Genomic DNA, 13572 nt, shown 5'->3' with positions numbered 1-13572 from the left:
TTTTTTCCAAAGTGGGAAAGGAGTTACAAGTTCTAGATGTTGACAAGGAGCGACCCAATGCCTGGGTCAATACAACTTGCTGCTAGCTAGTGTTACAATTTCCATGTGGATGAGGTGGGGGATTTATGAATGTTACAAAGAAAAGATCCACGTTCCATATTGAACACAAGAATCTTATGAATGTAGTCACTTGCATTCCTAAAATGCAGCTGACATAGAGTAGTGTGTGAATCCAGCCTGAAGGTAAACTTTAGCCACTTTGCATAGTCATGACATTATGACATTACATCTAAATGCATGCTGTAAAACTAGATGCTTTTTTTGGTCACTAGTTATCAGCACATGTGAAAAATGAAATATTTTAGATCACTAAAGAAAAAAAAAAAAAAACTCTTTCCGAGAATAGGGTCTTTTAAAAGAAACATGAATTGCTAATGGATAATAATGAAAATCAGTGGCAGAGCAGATAAAAAAAAATGTGACTTTTATGAACTAACATTTTGTGAGGGTGTCTGTTTTTTTTTTTACATTATTTTATTTGAAAATAGTAAAAGTTTTATCCTTTTTTTCTTTGATATTGTTCAAAACTTTATGAAACCGTTTTGAACAATGAAATAGTTAGATCACAGGTATCAAACACTGCTATAACATATGTATCGCAGTGTATGGTACTTTTGATGGTCTCCTATAGGGCTTTATAGGAGGAGAAACATGGCCGACCTGGGACCTTCACTAGGCACCCGACTAACCATGACAACCCATTGTCACGCCGTGATTGAATCGCAGGGGTGCTGATTCCATAACATAGTGGTTCAGATGCCATGGTTGCTAATAACTCAGTGGTTAAATGGTCAAGATCAAAGGTAAATCCGATCCTGGTCGTTAGAGCAAGGTTTCAACTGTAATAAAATCATTTTTATTCCTTTTTTTTTTTGCGGAATTCTGTTTGTTTTTCTTTCACCCTGCGGGAAAATAACTTTATATTAGAGTAGATCAGACTTTTACTAATGAGGCGGTATTAATTATGTTTATGCTTACATTGCTTTAGGAGTAAAATGGGAAAAGGTTTTTATTTTTTAGTATTTTTAGGAAAAATGTATTTAACTTTTTTTTGCATTTTTTCTTACACCCCCTATGGAACTTAAACGATCGCTAGATCGCTGGAACAATTTACTCGCTATTTACTGGCTCTTAGGAGAACCAAGATGGCAGATTTGGGGGCCTTCCATGACAACCTTCGGCAATCCGCAACCGCATTGTGGGAGTCCGATGAGATGACAGAGGGGGCTGCACCATCTCCCCCAGCGCCATGACGTAAACTTACGTCATGGGCTTAAATTTCCTGCAGCGCCACCACACGGGAAATTAAGCATTACAAATTGTCCAATGAAATCATTGGGAAACTGCCTGTCTCTAGGCGGTGTGTAACATGGCTGACTGTCTCTAGGCGGCGTGTATGATGGCTGCCGGTCTCTAGGCGGTGTGTAACATGGCTGCCTGTCTCTAGGCTAAATGTAACATGGCTGCATGTCCCTAGAGCAGTGTATTACATGGCTGCCTGTCTCAAGGTGATGTTGTCATGTTATTAATAAATGTTAACTGTTAAAAAAAACAACAACACATACACGAGGCAGGGAGAACAATGTACTAGATGCGTTGATTTAAGAGAGAAGGAATGTACTAGATGCTCCTGCAGAAATACTGTCAGACATGCTTTTGCTGTAGATCAGGGGTGTAGAACCTATACTGGTCCGAGGGACACATTGTCAGATTGTACCATTTCCAAGGGCCACAATAAAACGTAAACGATTTTCCCATCTGAGACATTTATGACATAACGACTATATAACGTATATGCCATAAATGTCTGATAGGTGGGAGTTCCACTTTTGGGACTCCCACTTATTATGGGAATGGGAGACCCCTACTTGACACTCCAAAAAAAGAGGGGATGAGGTAGCTGCAAATGCATGCGACTATCTCAATTTTAGTGTATGAGAGTTACAGAAGCAGCCACTCCTTATCTATGACATGGAAGATACAGCCACAATAAGGCTCTTACATGTATCTTTCAGGTCGTGTACTGATATCTATGATCAGCGCAGGGAAGAGAGAGACCAGAATTGGACTCCATTCTTTCCCTCAGAAAGATATGGCTGTCTTTTGGCAGTCATGTCTTTCTGAATTACAAGGACAGGCAGGCATATCTGTGTGCTACTGGTTAAGGACTGCACAGAATGGCATTGCGAGCTGCATGTTATGCTTCCCTGCTGTTAATAGAAATACTGTTTTTTCTCCTTATCTTTCTTCGCACTCTCTAACTCAATGGGTGGGTAGGGGGGATAAGTTACTCTCTTTTTATAAATACTATCTGTGCGCATTTTGTAAAAAAAAACAAAACTTGTAACTTGTTCTTTTTTATGAAATAATAAAAGTTGAAAAAAATAATACTTTATTCTACATCTCAATAAACTACTATTCACTTATTAGTTACCTGGACAGTGATGGGAGGGGGGGGGGTCACATGTCAAACACCATGTTTAGTCCTATACTTTTATCCAATGCCTGATTTACCATTTATATTTTATTTTAAGACAGCGGCTACTGCACTTGTATAAGAATGGAATGTGAGCAGAAATTTAAATACATGTATATTAGAAAATTTTATCATTTCCTATTTCATAAAAAAATAAAGGAATAAAAACTGGAATAACCCTTTATCGTATTTAGGCTTTCCTGTCAGGTTTACATTGTTCTTTGGTAGCAAGAATAACATGCTGTACTATTCTATACAGTCAGAGGCCTACCATTAGGTATTAACCTGATTGACACATTAGTCAACGGAGGGGGGAAAAAAAAGGCTCAAAATCGATCATGAGTAAATCAATAATGAATGCTGTAAAAATGGAAGCCATGAGGTTTTACTATTTATGTTTAATAAATTGTGAAATCGACCCGTTATCATTGCCCTTCATACTGATATACCACTAAAGAGGTCATTTGAATAGGACTTTAGATTTCAGAGCTTGCACATACAGAATGCCACTTCTTCCCATTACATTTACAAGGCTAGATTCACATGGTTACTGGTTAAGCCAACAAATTGAATGCTTGTCCTGTGTGTAAATCAAAGATGCCCCAAGGATGCAAATTCTAAAATTGTATTAAAACATTTTTTTAATTTAACTAAATAAGCATTTCGGATATTTTTTAAAAGACAAAAAAAAAATTCCTGGCAGCCCAGCGGATCTAGATGAGATGCTGGATTATCAGAGATTCAGTACTACTGGAACTTTGAACATACATAGACACTTATACTTTTCTCGCCTATGGCATCCTGTGTGGGCTCCAGCACTGGTATCTCCCACACTGCAGGCCCTGACATAATATTTGAATGCTGGCGATGGAGACATCCTGAGGCCCACCCTAAGGTCTGTAGTTTTATGCCTGGGTGTGGGGAATTAGATTAGGTTTTGGGGCCTACACAGTTTCTGCGGGAGATGCCAGTGCCCGACTGTCATGTAAGTTTCTTGCTGATCCACCATGGTATTATTTCTTTCACATCCCAGATTTGCAGGGTTTGTGGACTACTTAAGTGAGATGAATTTTACTGTATTTGTTTTCATTTGACTGGAATGCAGTGACCCCTCTTTTAATTTTGTCCAGGGCCAACATGAAGCTATTTCTAGGACTGCAGATGAGCTTCATGTGGGGCTGCAGTGTTAAAGCATGCCTGTGTAACCAATCTACCATTCCGCTGCATAAAAAGACTTTAAAGGGGTTGTCTCACCACCACAACCCCTGTGCAAATGCCCTTTCAGGGTATATAGACATCATAGAGGGGGGCCTCTGTAAAGCAGCCCCCACTCTGGTAGACCCGACACCTCTAAAAGCATTACATGGACAGCCATTCATTTAAATGGCCAGCATGTAATGCTACATTTCCCCTGCAGTGGCCACCCTTTAATGAAGGCATAATTTCTATATATCTGTGATCCTGGAGATCTTGGCTTCAGATCTAGTTTATAGCATGCAATGCTCATTTATTAATATGTGCACAATATCTACATAGTCGCTATAATAGGGTTTTCCATTTTTTTTTAATTTAGCCCTTTTATTCTTCAAGAATAAAGACCCTTTACACTGGCTGATACACGATGGAACGGAATGCGGCTGATCGCATCCTTTATGTGGAAGTAAAAATCGTTGTTGTCGGCAGTAAATCTCCATATGTAAACAGGGGATTTGCTGAGGACAATTATTCAATCTGTATGGGGATGAACGATCTTGTCCGTCCCCATAGAACACAATAATGGCTCCATATAAATGCAACCGATCTGCGTGCTATGTCTGCCAGTCTAAAAGGACCCTGAGAGGCATTTCAAATACATGTTCTTAAAAAAAAGTCAGTGTATGTCCCAACTCCACAGACGCTGGAAGAGAAGGGAGAGGATAGACTTGAGCGCTGCTGCAATGTTTAAATCCAGCAGCGCTCAGTTCAGTGGGTACAAGAAAGATGGAGGGAGGGAAAGAATAAGAGTGCTAAATAAAAATAATAGAAGCCCAGAAAATCTCCTTTGGGAGCATTGAGCATATACAGCATCTTACCTCAGGTTTTGGTACAAAGGCTCGACCAGGAATAGAAAAACAATGCTTGACTTGGCAGAGATACTGAGTCATGATAGAGAGTCGAGTCCTCTGTTTACTGCCAGTTGCTGCTGTCATCCTCTGTAAATAATTGAAGTAGCATAAATGTTATGGCTATCACAATAAACCACTGTGTACATTGTTTTATATTAAGTATACTTTGTTCTACAATACATGTCTTAAAATATAATATTGAATAACTTTTTTTACTAAATGCAGACCTGGGTTCTGACAGCTGAAATCCCAGCTATCAATATAAGGTGGCCCCGATTGGTACTTTGGGACTGTTTAGTGTTATTATACGCCCTACTATTAGTTCTATTAAGACATCACTAATTTAGCTATAATTTTTTTTTTTTAAAAGTCCATTACAGGCTCTCTTTAAATAATAAAGAGCATACAGAGTATGTTTTAACTACTTTATAAATACACTTAAGACCTCAATTTTCACAACTTAGTCAAAGAAAGCCCACCATTTCTTACTCAAAGAGGCTCTGTCACCAGATTATAAGTGTCCTATCTCCTACATAATCTGATCGGCGCTGTAATGTAGATAACAACACTGGTTTTTATTTTGAAAAACGATCATTTTTGACCAAGTTATAAACAATTTTAGATTTATGCTAATTTGTTTCTTAATTGTTTTTACCCCTCTGGTGATACTCTTGGCATTGATGAGATCACTTTCATGGAAGATGATTGGCATTAGTGGAATTACTGACTACTTGGGCATCATTCACATCTGCGTCGGGTTTCCGTTCGTGGGTTCAGTCAGACTTTTCCGCTCAAAAAAAAAGCAAACCATACGGAACGAAGACAAACGGAAACCATTCGAAAAGGAAGCGTTACCATTGAAATCAATGGTAATGCAAACGGAAAGCTATGGTTTCCGTTCGTGGGTTTCTCTGACGGAAATCACGAACTGAATCCCGATGCAGATGTGAACAAAGCCTTACAATGCTTAATGCAAAAACACGTTTATCACTTGTAAAAACCGCAAGGCTAAAAGTGGCACACTACCAGTGCAAAACAGTATGTGTGAATATACCCTTATACAGCAACCCGTGTGCTGTACATGACTTTCAAAAGTGTGTCTGCCAGTATGTTGGCACCTAAAGATATTACTGTACCCCACTGTCAAGCAGTGTTCATGGAGACATATTCATCTAGTTTTCCTGAGATTATAAAACCACATTTTTCTGTAGATGCTTGCTATTTTTTATCATGGCAAAGGAAGTTAGCTGTTAATTGCCAAACCTCATGGATTATGCAGCAGTCTCCTGAAAAAGACCTTCTAGACCTCTGAAATGCAGGCAGGTTTCTGTAGTGTAAAAATTAAAAATGGAAATTATTGGCCCTCTCAGCAATAATCTGGGTGTAATGGTAGAGGAGAATGAGGAATGGGCCAATCTATTAAAAGCCTTCACTACTGTATTTACAAAGGAAAATTTATGACATATGACATGATTAGAGATAAAGTAAATTCTCCATTTACCCCTTTCCTCAGCAGCCATTTTTGAGATTTAAATTTTCGACTTATCCTCCCACATTCTCAAACCTACAACTTTTAAAATTTTCTATCGATATAACCGTATAAGGGCTTGTTTCTTGCAGGACGAGTTGTAGTTTTCTACAGCACCATTTATTGTACCATATAATGTACTGGGAAACTGGGAAAAATGTCTCTGTGGTGTAGAATGGGGAAAAAAACTGTGAATCCTCCATAGTTTATTGGCTTTCGTTTTCATGGCCGTCACCGCGCAGTAAAATCGACATGTTGACTTTATTCTGCGCGTCAATATGATTACAGCTATACGAAATTTATATATTTTTTTTATGTTTTACTACTTATATATATATATATATATATATATATACAGTCCAAGAGGAAATTAACACAGCACTCCAACATACCTATATATAAGGCCATGTGCTCGTTACCAGAGGATGAATCAGTTCCTCAACTTGAATATAAAATGACCATACACCAGAATAACGGCACCGGGACTTCAGAGTAGATGAAACAGGGTGGATTTATTCACCTCAAGTGACCTCACTTGAGGTGAATAAATCCACCCTGCTTCATCTACTCTGAAGTCCTGGTGCCGTTATTCTGTTGTATGGTTGATATATATATATATATATATATATATATATACTATAACTTACTTATTTTAATAAGTCCCTCTAGGGTTGATATATATATATATATATATACTATAACTTACTTATTTGATATATATATATATATATATATATATATATATATACTATAACTTACTTATTTTAATAAGTCCCTCTAGGGCTTCTATCTTTGTATAGGAGTTGAAAGATGGCAGATATGGGGGCCTTCATTAGGCCCCCAGGCTGCCGAGTCAACCATCGGCACCCCATGATCGCATCGCGAGGGGGCTAATGGAACCTCAGAGGGGGCCATCCCCGTTTCTAACTGCTTAAGATGCTGCTGTCACTATTGACCGCAGCATCTAAGGGGTTAAACGAGCAGGATCCCGCTCATAACACTGAAGTGACGACTGTAACATACAGCCGGCACTCCCGTTTTTTGGAGTGGACTAAGCCCGTGAGCCCACTCCATATTTTCCCACCCAACCTCTGCCATATATACACGGCGGATGTTGGGAAGGGGTTAAATATGACCAGCTTATCCCAGCAAGAAGTGCAGTGCTGCCTTAGAAGCACTAAAATAGCCAGATCACCGGGTCCAGATGGTATACATCTAATACAATAAGTAGCTGTATCCTCAGAGGTACAATGGGGCAATGACAATGTACCCCTGAGGGCGCCATCTCGGTGAAACATGTTGGGAGGGGGCTGTGTTGATTGTTTTTAGCATACCATCAGCTCAGAATCAATTCTGGGATATCGATCTACAGACGCTTCCCTCTAGTATAGACAGTATATTAATTCTACTGCTGTTAGCAGAGACTGACAATTACATCTATATGAGTGTTAATGTTTCTGGGCTCATGGATTGTTTTTAGAATATAGGCTATCAAAGACCTGTGATACTAAGCCGCATAAAAGGTTGGTATACAAAATGAGAATGCTGGGACTGGTAGAAAATATGTGTAATTGGGTCAACCGCTTCCTTGCCGACATTTGACGTAGGGTTTTGTACCCCAAAATTACAGATTGCCCTACAAACAACAAGAGCTCACACCGCTCAATCGACAAATATAAAAAAATTATGGCAACACAAATTTATTTTTGTCAATTATCTTTTTCATTCTTAAAGTAGTAAAACATTAAAATCTATATATATAAATTTGGTATCGCCATAATCGTATTGACCCACAGAAAAAAAGTTGACATGTCGTTTTTATTGTAGGTCGAATGACGTAAAAAGGAAACCCAAAAGAACAATGAATGAATCCCTGTTTTTTCTCATTCCACCCCCAAAGAAGTGATTTACAATTTCCCAGCACATTATATGGTACAAAAACGGTGCCATGAAAATCGACAACTCATCCTGCAAGATACGACTTTATTTATGGAAAAGTAAAAAAGTTAGTTTTTGGAAGATGGGGAGGAAAAAACGAAAATGAATAACCGAAAAATGGCTGTGGCAGCAAGGGATTAACAGCTGGATTAGTGATAGGAAACAGGATGGTCATTAATGATAAATCTTAATAATGGGTCACGATTACTAATTAAATTAAGTGCCAACGGCTGCAGAACGCAACACTCAACCCACAGTTAGATTCTAAAGAGTCAGCAGGGCATATATTAAAATAAGGGTAGAAGGGGGGCTTGTGGAGGCAGTTATAGGGGCATTATGTGTGGGGGCAGCCATGGAACATTATACTGTGTGGGGAGCACTTTGGGGGCAATATACTGTGTGGGGGCAGTGTCAGGGGGTATATTATATATAGTAGTCTACAGCAGGCTCAGGGGATACAAATTCAATGGTATAGCATGCAAATAGGGAGCGTGGCATGAAAATGGGGTGTGGCCTCAATAATCGTAATCGAGGTTACATGATTTTGATCATAATTTCCCAGCCCTACCACAAGTTATGAGTACTAGAATCTGGAGATAGGACGTTGATCTAGGGATTTATTCTGATTGCCATATTTCCTCTAATGAAGGAATTGGCATCATAGGGGTTTTTGCCTTCTTCTGTAGAATTATAGGTTGAACTTGATAAACCTGTGTCTTTTTTTCAACTTTATCAACTATGTAATTACATAGGGACTTGCAAGAGGATGAGAACCCTTGACGCGGGTTGCACATTTTGGCTAAAATATAAACTATTACCTCATATTACTATTTTTGCAGGATGCAACCTGGTATTGTGATGGTGGGGAAGAATGGGGTATCAGCACTTTGTGTGGTTCACTTAGAAGGTGCTGGGCAATCCGCATGATTTTTTTTAAAATCAAATCAAGTTTATTGAGACAATAAATTACATTGTTTACAGTAATTGCATAACAGTAAGTAATGTGTTGACATTTACACACTCAAATAAAATTACAGTATTATCATGTCTCATAAACCCCAACCAACCCCCCCCCCCTGTTGCACAACCCGTTAGCCTCTACCCCTTCCTAGACCCCATTGTTTCCCAATACTGTATATTATTGCTCTTCCTTGGTCTACTCCTCTTCAGGCAGAGTATTTCCTTTAAACATCCATATTAACCCCTCTTTGTCTAAGCAGTTCTCTAGTCGCCAGCCTTGAATAATCCAACTACTTCCCTCATTATTTATCAAACTTCTTTGAAGCCCCCCTTTTCAAATATACTGTTCGTTCCATCATAGTTGGGATGTCACAATACCAGAATTTGGACTTCGATACCGATACTTCGTTTAGTATTGCGATTTCGATACCAATTCGATACTTTGCCAACAGTAATAATAAAAAAAAAGTTCTTCCATTTTCTGATGTGAGGCGTGTGGTGTGATAATGAATTTAACCTCCACGTGCCTCACATTAATAGTAAACATTAATAGTAATTAACCCCATCATGTTTCTCAGTTATAATGGGTTAATATATAAGGTACATGATGGGGTTAATTACTATTAATGTGAGGCACATGGAGGTTAAATTCATCTCACCTCGTGCCCCACAATAAGTGAAAGACAGCAGTTTTTATAGCATTTTTTTACAGCGTACACATCATAAATGATGCAAAAAAATAGTTGTGCAGGTTTTTTTAAATGTAACATTACTTTATGTTTTTAGTTTATTTTTTAAACTTTAATGTACTGGCATATATCTATATGCCAGTACATTAGCCTATGTACTGATAGTACACAGGCAGTTGTTAGGACATACCTAAGTATGCCCTAATAACAGGAAATATGGTAGGACAGCCCTGGGGTCCTTCAATGGACCCTGGGCTGTCTGCCCATATATGGTATGGCCCTCAATCGCGTCATAGGAATTCCCTGTGACGCGATCCAAGGGGCATCCCCCCTTCTCATTTTCCCCTGAATGCTGCAGTCCGCTGTGATCGCAGCATTCAGGAGAATAGTGGCGGAGATGAGAGGTTTCTCTGATCTCCGCCGTTATAGAGCGGGGCTGCAGCTGTGTAATACAGCCATTGCTCCGCTCCTGACAGTAAGTGCGTGCGCGGTCAGCATGAGGTGATGCGCTAATGAGTGGCGGTTCAGGCACTGAGGACAGAACATGGGGGTGTTTTGCAGTGCGCTCGTCATGTTCTGTCTTCAGTGCCGCCGCTCATTAGTGCAGCGCCTCCCGCATCACATCATCGTGACCCCGCGCACTTGTTATCAGGACTCAGGAGCCGGGCCTTGGCTGTGTTACACAGCCGCAGCCCCGCTATCATACATTCATGTGTTACTATACTTAGCTGTGCGGCTGCGCAGCTAAGTATCGAAATACATGAAATGACGGTATCGAACCGTTTGGGGATGCAAAGTATCGAAACAGTATCGACGTTTCGATGCATCGTGCATCCTTACATCATAGTACCATTAATGGAATTTACAATTTCTCCTATATTAGGAGGTTCTGCCTGCAGCAAATGTTTCGCTATACCTTTTAGGACACGATACAGACTTTTTGCCAATGCCAATTGTTCCATCCTATCCCCCAATAAATCTTCCACAATTCCTAGCACCCCAACTTTCGGCATCTCTTGTAGGCCCACTCCATACCCCCTTCTAAAAGGTCTCGTTTCGCTAACCACAATTTCCCCTAAATTCCACAAATACCAGAACATGTGTATAAGGTCAGCATTCTTTTCTGGACATCATGGACAGCGGGCATCATCCCTCACTCCCATATGTTGTAACACCACGGGAGTTCTCTAAGCTCTATGAATGAGGAACAGTTGTGATCTTCTTCGAGCTATATTAACTGATAGACAACTAGGAGACGCGGTCACTTCCGCCCACTCATCCTTTGATAGAGGCCCCCAACGCCTGCTCCTATTTAACCTTGACCTGCTCCATCTGATCCTCCAGATAATCTTGGAGCAGTCCATGATTTACCATAGAGATAAGACCTTTAGTAGTTTCCGCCCTAACCACCCAATCCAAACCTCCAATATCTATATCGACCGTGTGAGCTCGAGCCTGACGTGCATGACGGATTTGCAAGTATTGATAGAATACCCTGTTATCTATACCAAACTCTTCCCTCAGCTGCTGAAAGGACTTCAAGGCCTGTTTCCAACCCTGCATCCCTTCCAATTGATTTATTTCCCATAGGTATGGATTATCCCTTTAAGGAGTATATATATTACAGTTCCCCAGAGACAGAATCTTTTTACATTCCCAAAATACCCTATGCTAAAGCGAGAGAGTTGGTCTCCCCTGGGCTAGAGCTTTAAATTTATGTGCTTCAAGAGCCAGCAGAGGTGACATTTGCTTCCCTATATGGATTATAATCATTACACAAGACCCCCCCCCAGTGCCTTCCCTATCCCACCCCCCAAAGTACTGACATTGTGCCGCAAAATAATATATCCATGCATTTGGCAGTGCCAATCCTCCCTAATCTTTCGGTAGCTGCAACGTCTCCAATTTAATACGTGGTACTCTCCATATAAACCACCCTTTTGGGATCCATATAGGCATGTTATGTATTACATAAAGAATTTCTGTCATTCATGTCATTTTAATCAAATTGGAATGACCCAGTGACGAAGGAGGCAATTTGGACCATTTCTCCACCCTAGCCTTAATTCTCTCCAACAATGGCTGTAGGTTTAAAGAAAGATAATCAGACCCCTTCGTTTTTACTCTAATTCTTGGATACTTGAATTTGGACACCATCGGTATCATCTCCCCACTTAACACTCTGGGAGTTTGAATAGGATCCAATTTCATTAAAGACGATTTAGTCCAATTAATAGACAAGCCAGAAAAACTGCCAAATTGAGTGATGGCATCCATAACCACTGGTAGTGTAGAGTTAGTTTCCGTCATATACAGTAATAAATCATCAGCAGACATCGCTATACGTTCATTTAACTGCTCATACCTAAATCCCCTTATCTGTGGATGTTGCCTGACAGCGCATGCCAACGATTCCACTGACAATGTAAATAAGGGTTATAGAGGACACCCTTGTTTCGTACCTCTAGTCTGCAAAAACCATCCTGACATGGACCCATTCATCCATATTTTAGCTGTATGAGCGTTATACAATAGTTGAACCCATCTAATGAAATTTGGGCCAAATCCAAACTTAGCCAGGACGGTCCACAGATACACTTACTCAACACTATCAAATGCCTTTGCCGCATCTTATGACAGTATTGCTCTTCCTAAGTGGGCATTCGGGATCGCCTGCAAGTTAAAAATTAATATCCGCTGAAGATTTTGAGGGCATAAAACCCGACTGGTCTTGTTTGATCTACTTTGGTTAAACTGTTAGCCATAAGTTTCGCTAGTGTTTTAACATCTGAGTTTAATAAGGATACAGGCCTATAGGAATCTGGCAAATGAATATATTTCCCCTCCTTAAGGAGGACCACCACCACCACAGCCTTATAAACAGTTTCCGGCAACCTACCCCTACCAAAGCTGTCCTGAAAAGTCTTCAACATTGGAGGCAACTGTTGCACCTCAAAACCTTTATACCACTCAGCTAGTATACTATCCACCCCCGGAGATTTTTAATTGGTGATATCCCGTGATCCCCCTTGTAATTCCTCCAGCGTCACTGGGCCGTCCATTACATCCCTATCCGCTTGGCTCAAGGAAGTGAGTTCGATGTTACTCACCAGACTACTTGTTAATAACAAACATCCACAATTTTCAGTTAGCTAGGCCCAGAAGCCCATATGTGCAACATCATCTACATTACAGGTCTCAGTCCCCCGGTTCCTCTCTTTCAGCTGCCCTTGAACATCTCAGCTACTGTTCATGGCTGTCCAGCCGCCATCATAGTGTGTCCTTCAGTGTTTCAAAGAAAAATGTGTTCCCAATAGCAAATAGCGGTGGCAGCACCTCATGGGAAAAAATTTCCAGGAGCCATTTTTCAAAACATTCATCTGGGTTCGCTCCCTCCACTTTCCCCGGAACTTCAAATAATCGAACATTATTGCGGCACAGCCTGTTTTCCAAATCATCCGCTTTCACCTGTATTGCCATTACCGCTTTAGTGTGGAATTGAATGTCATGCTGCATAGGTGGTAAGGCATCCTCAACCTCCGTGACTCTGCCCTCTTCTTCTGTAGTGCGTTCTGATGCTTTTTGCAAATAATTTCTTAGCAGCATTAAGTCTTCTTTCAAACCTCCCACCTGACATGTTATAGCATTGAGAGCTGTTGAGTACTATCTAACAGCCATTATGATATCTGCCAGAGTTGGTTTCTCACCTCGTCCCTGCTATTAGGATGTGAGGTTCTGGGTTGGCCGCCGCCAACTTCCTCCTCCTCTCTCTCGCCTCTCCCAGCACTGCAAACCAGGAGCCAAAAAACGGGCTTG

The 13572-nt window shown here is 40.4% G+C and overlaps 1 protein-coding gene across 2 annotated transcripts in view; it reads right to left on the bottom strand.

Annotated features, from left to right (window-relative positions):
- The window catches only part of TFB1M (transcription factor B1, mitochondrial), a 152911-nt gene that overhangs the window by 57404 nt on the left and 81935 nt on the right, over nt 1-13572 (bottom strand). For both annotated transcript variants that reach the window (XM_075862686.1, XM_075862687.1), the window contains exon 6: nt 4609-4728. In XM_075862686.1, the coding sequence (XP_075718801.1) occupies nt 4609-4728 (120 nt within the window). The remainder of the gene's footprint in view (nt 1-4608; nt 4729-13572) is intronic.

The sequence above is a fragment of the Rhinoderma darwinii genome, chromosome 4 (genome assembly GCF_050947455.1).
Source record: "Rhinoderma darwinii isolate aRhiDar2 chromosome 4, aRhiDar2.hap1, whole genome shotgun sequence".
Taxonomy (NCBI): Eukaryota; Metazoa; Chordata; class Amphibia; order Anura; family Rhinodermatidae; genus Rhinoderma; species Rhinoderma darwinii.
This window is presented reverse-complemented; position numbering and strand designations above follow the sequence as displayed.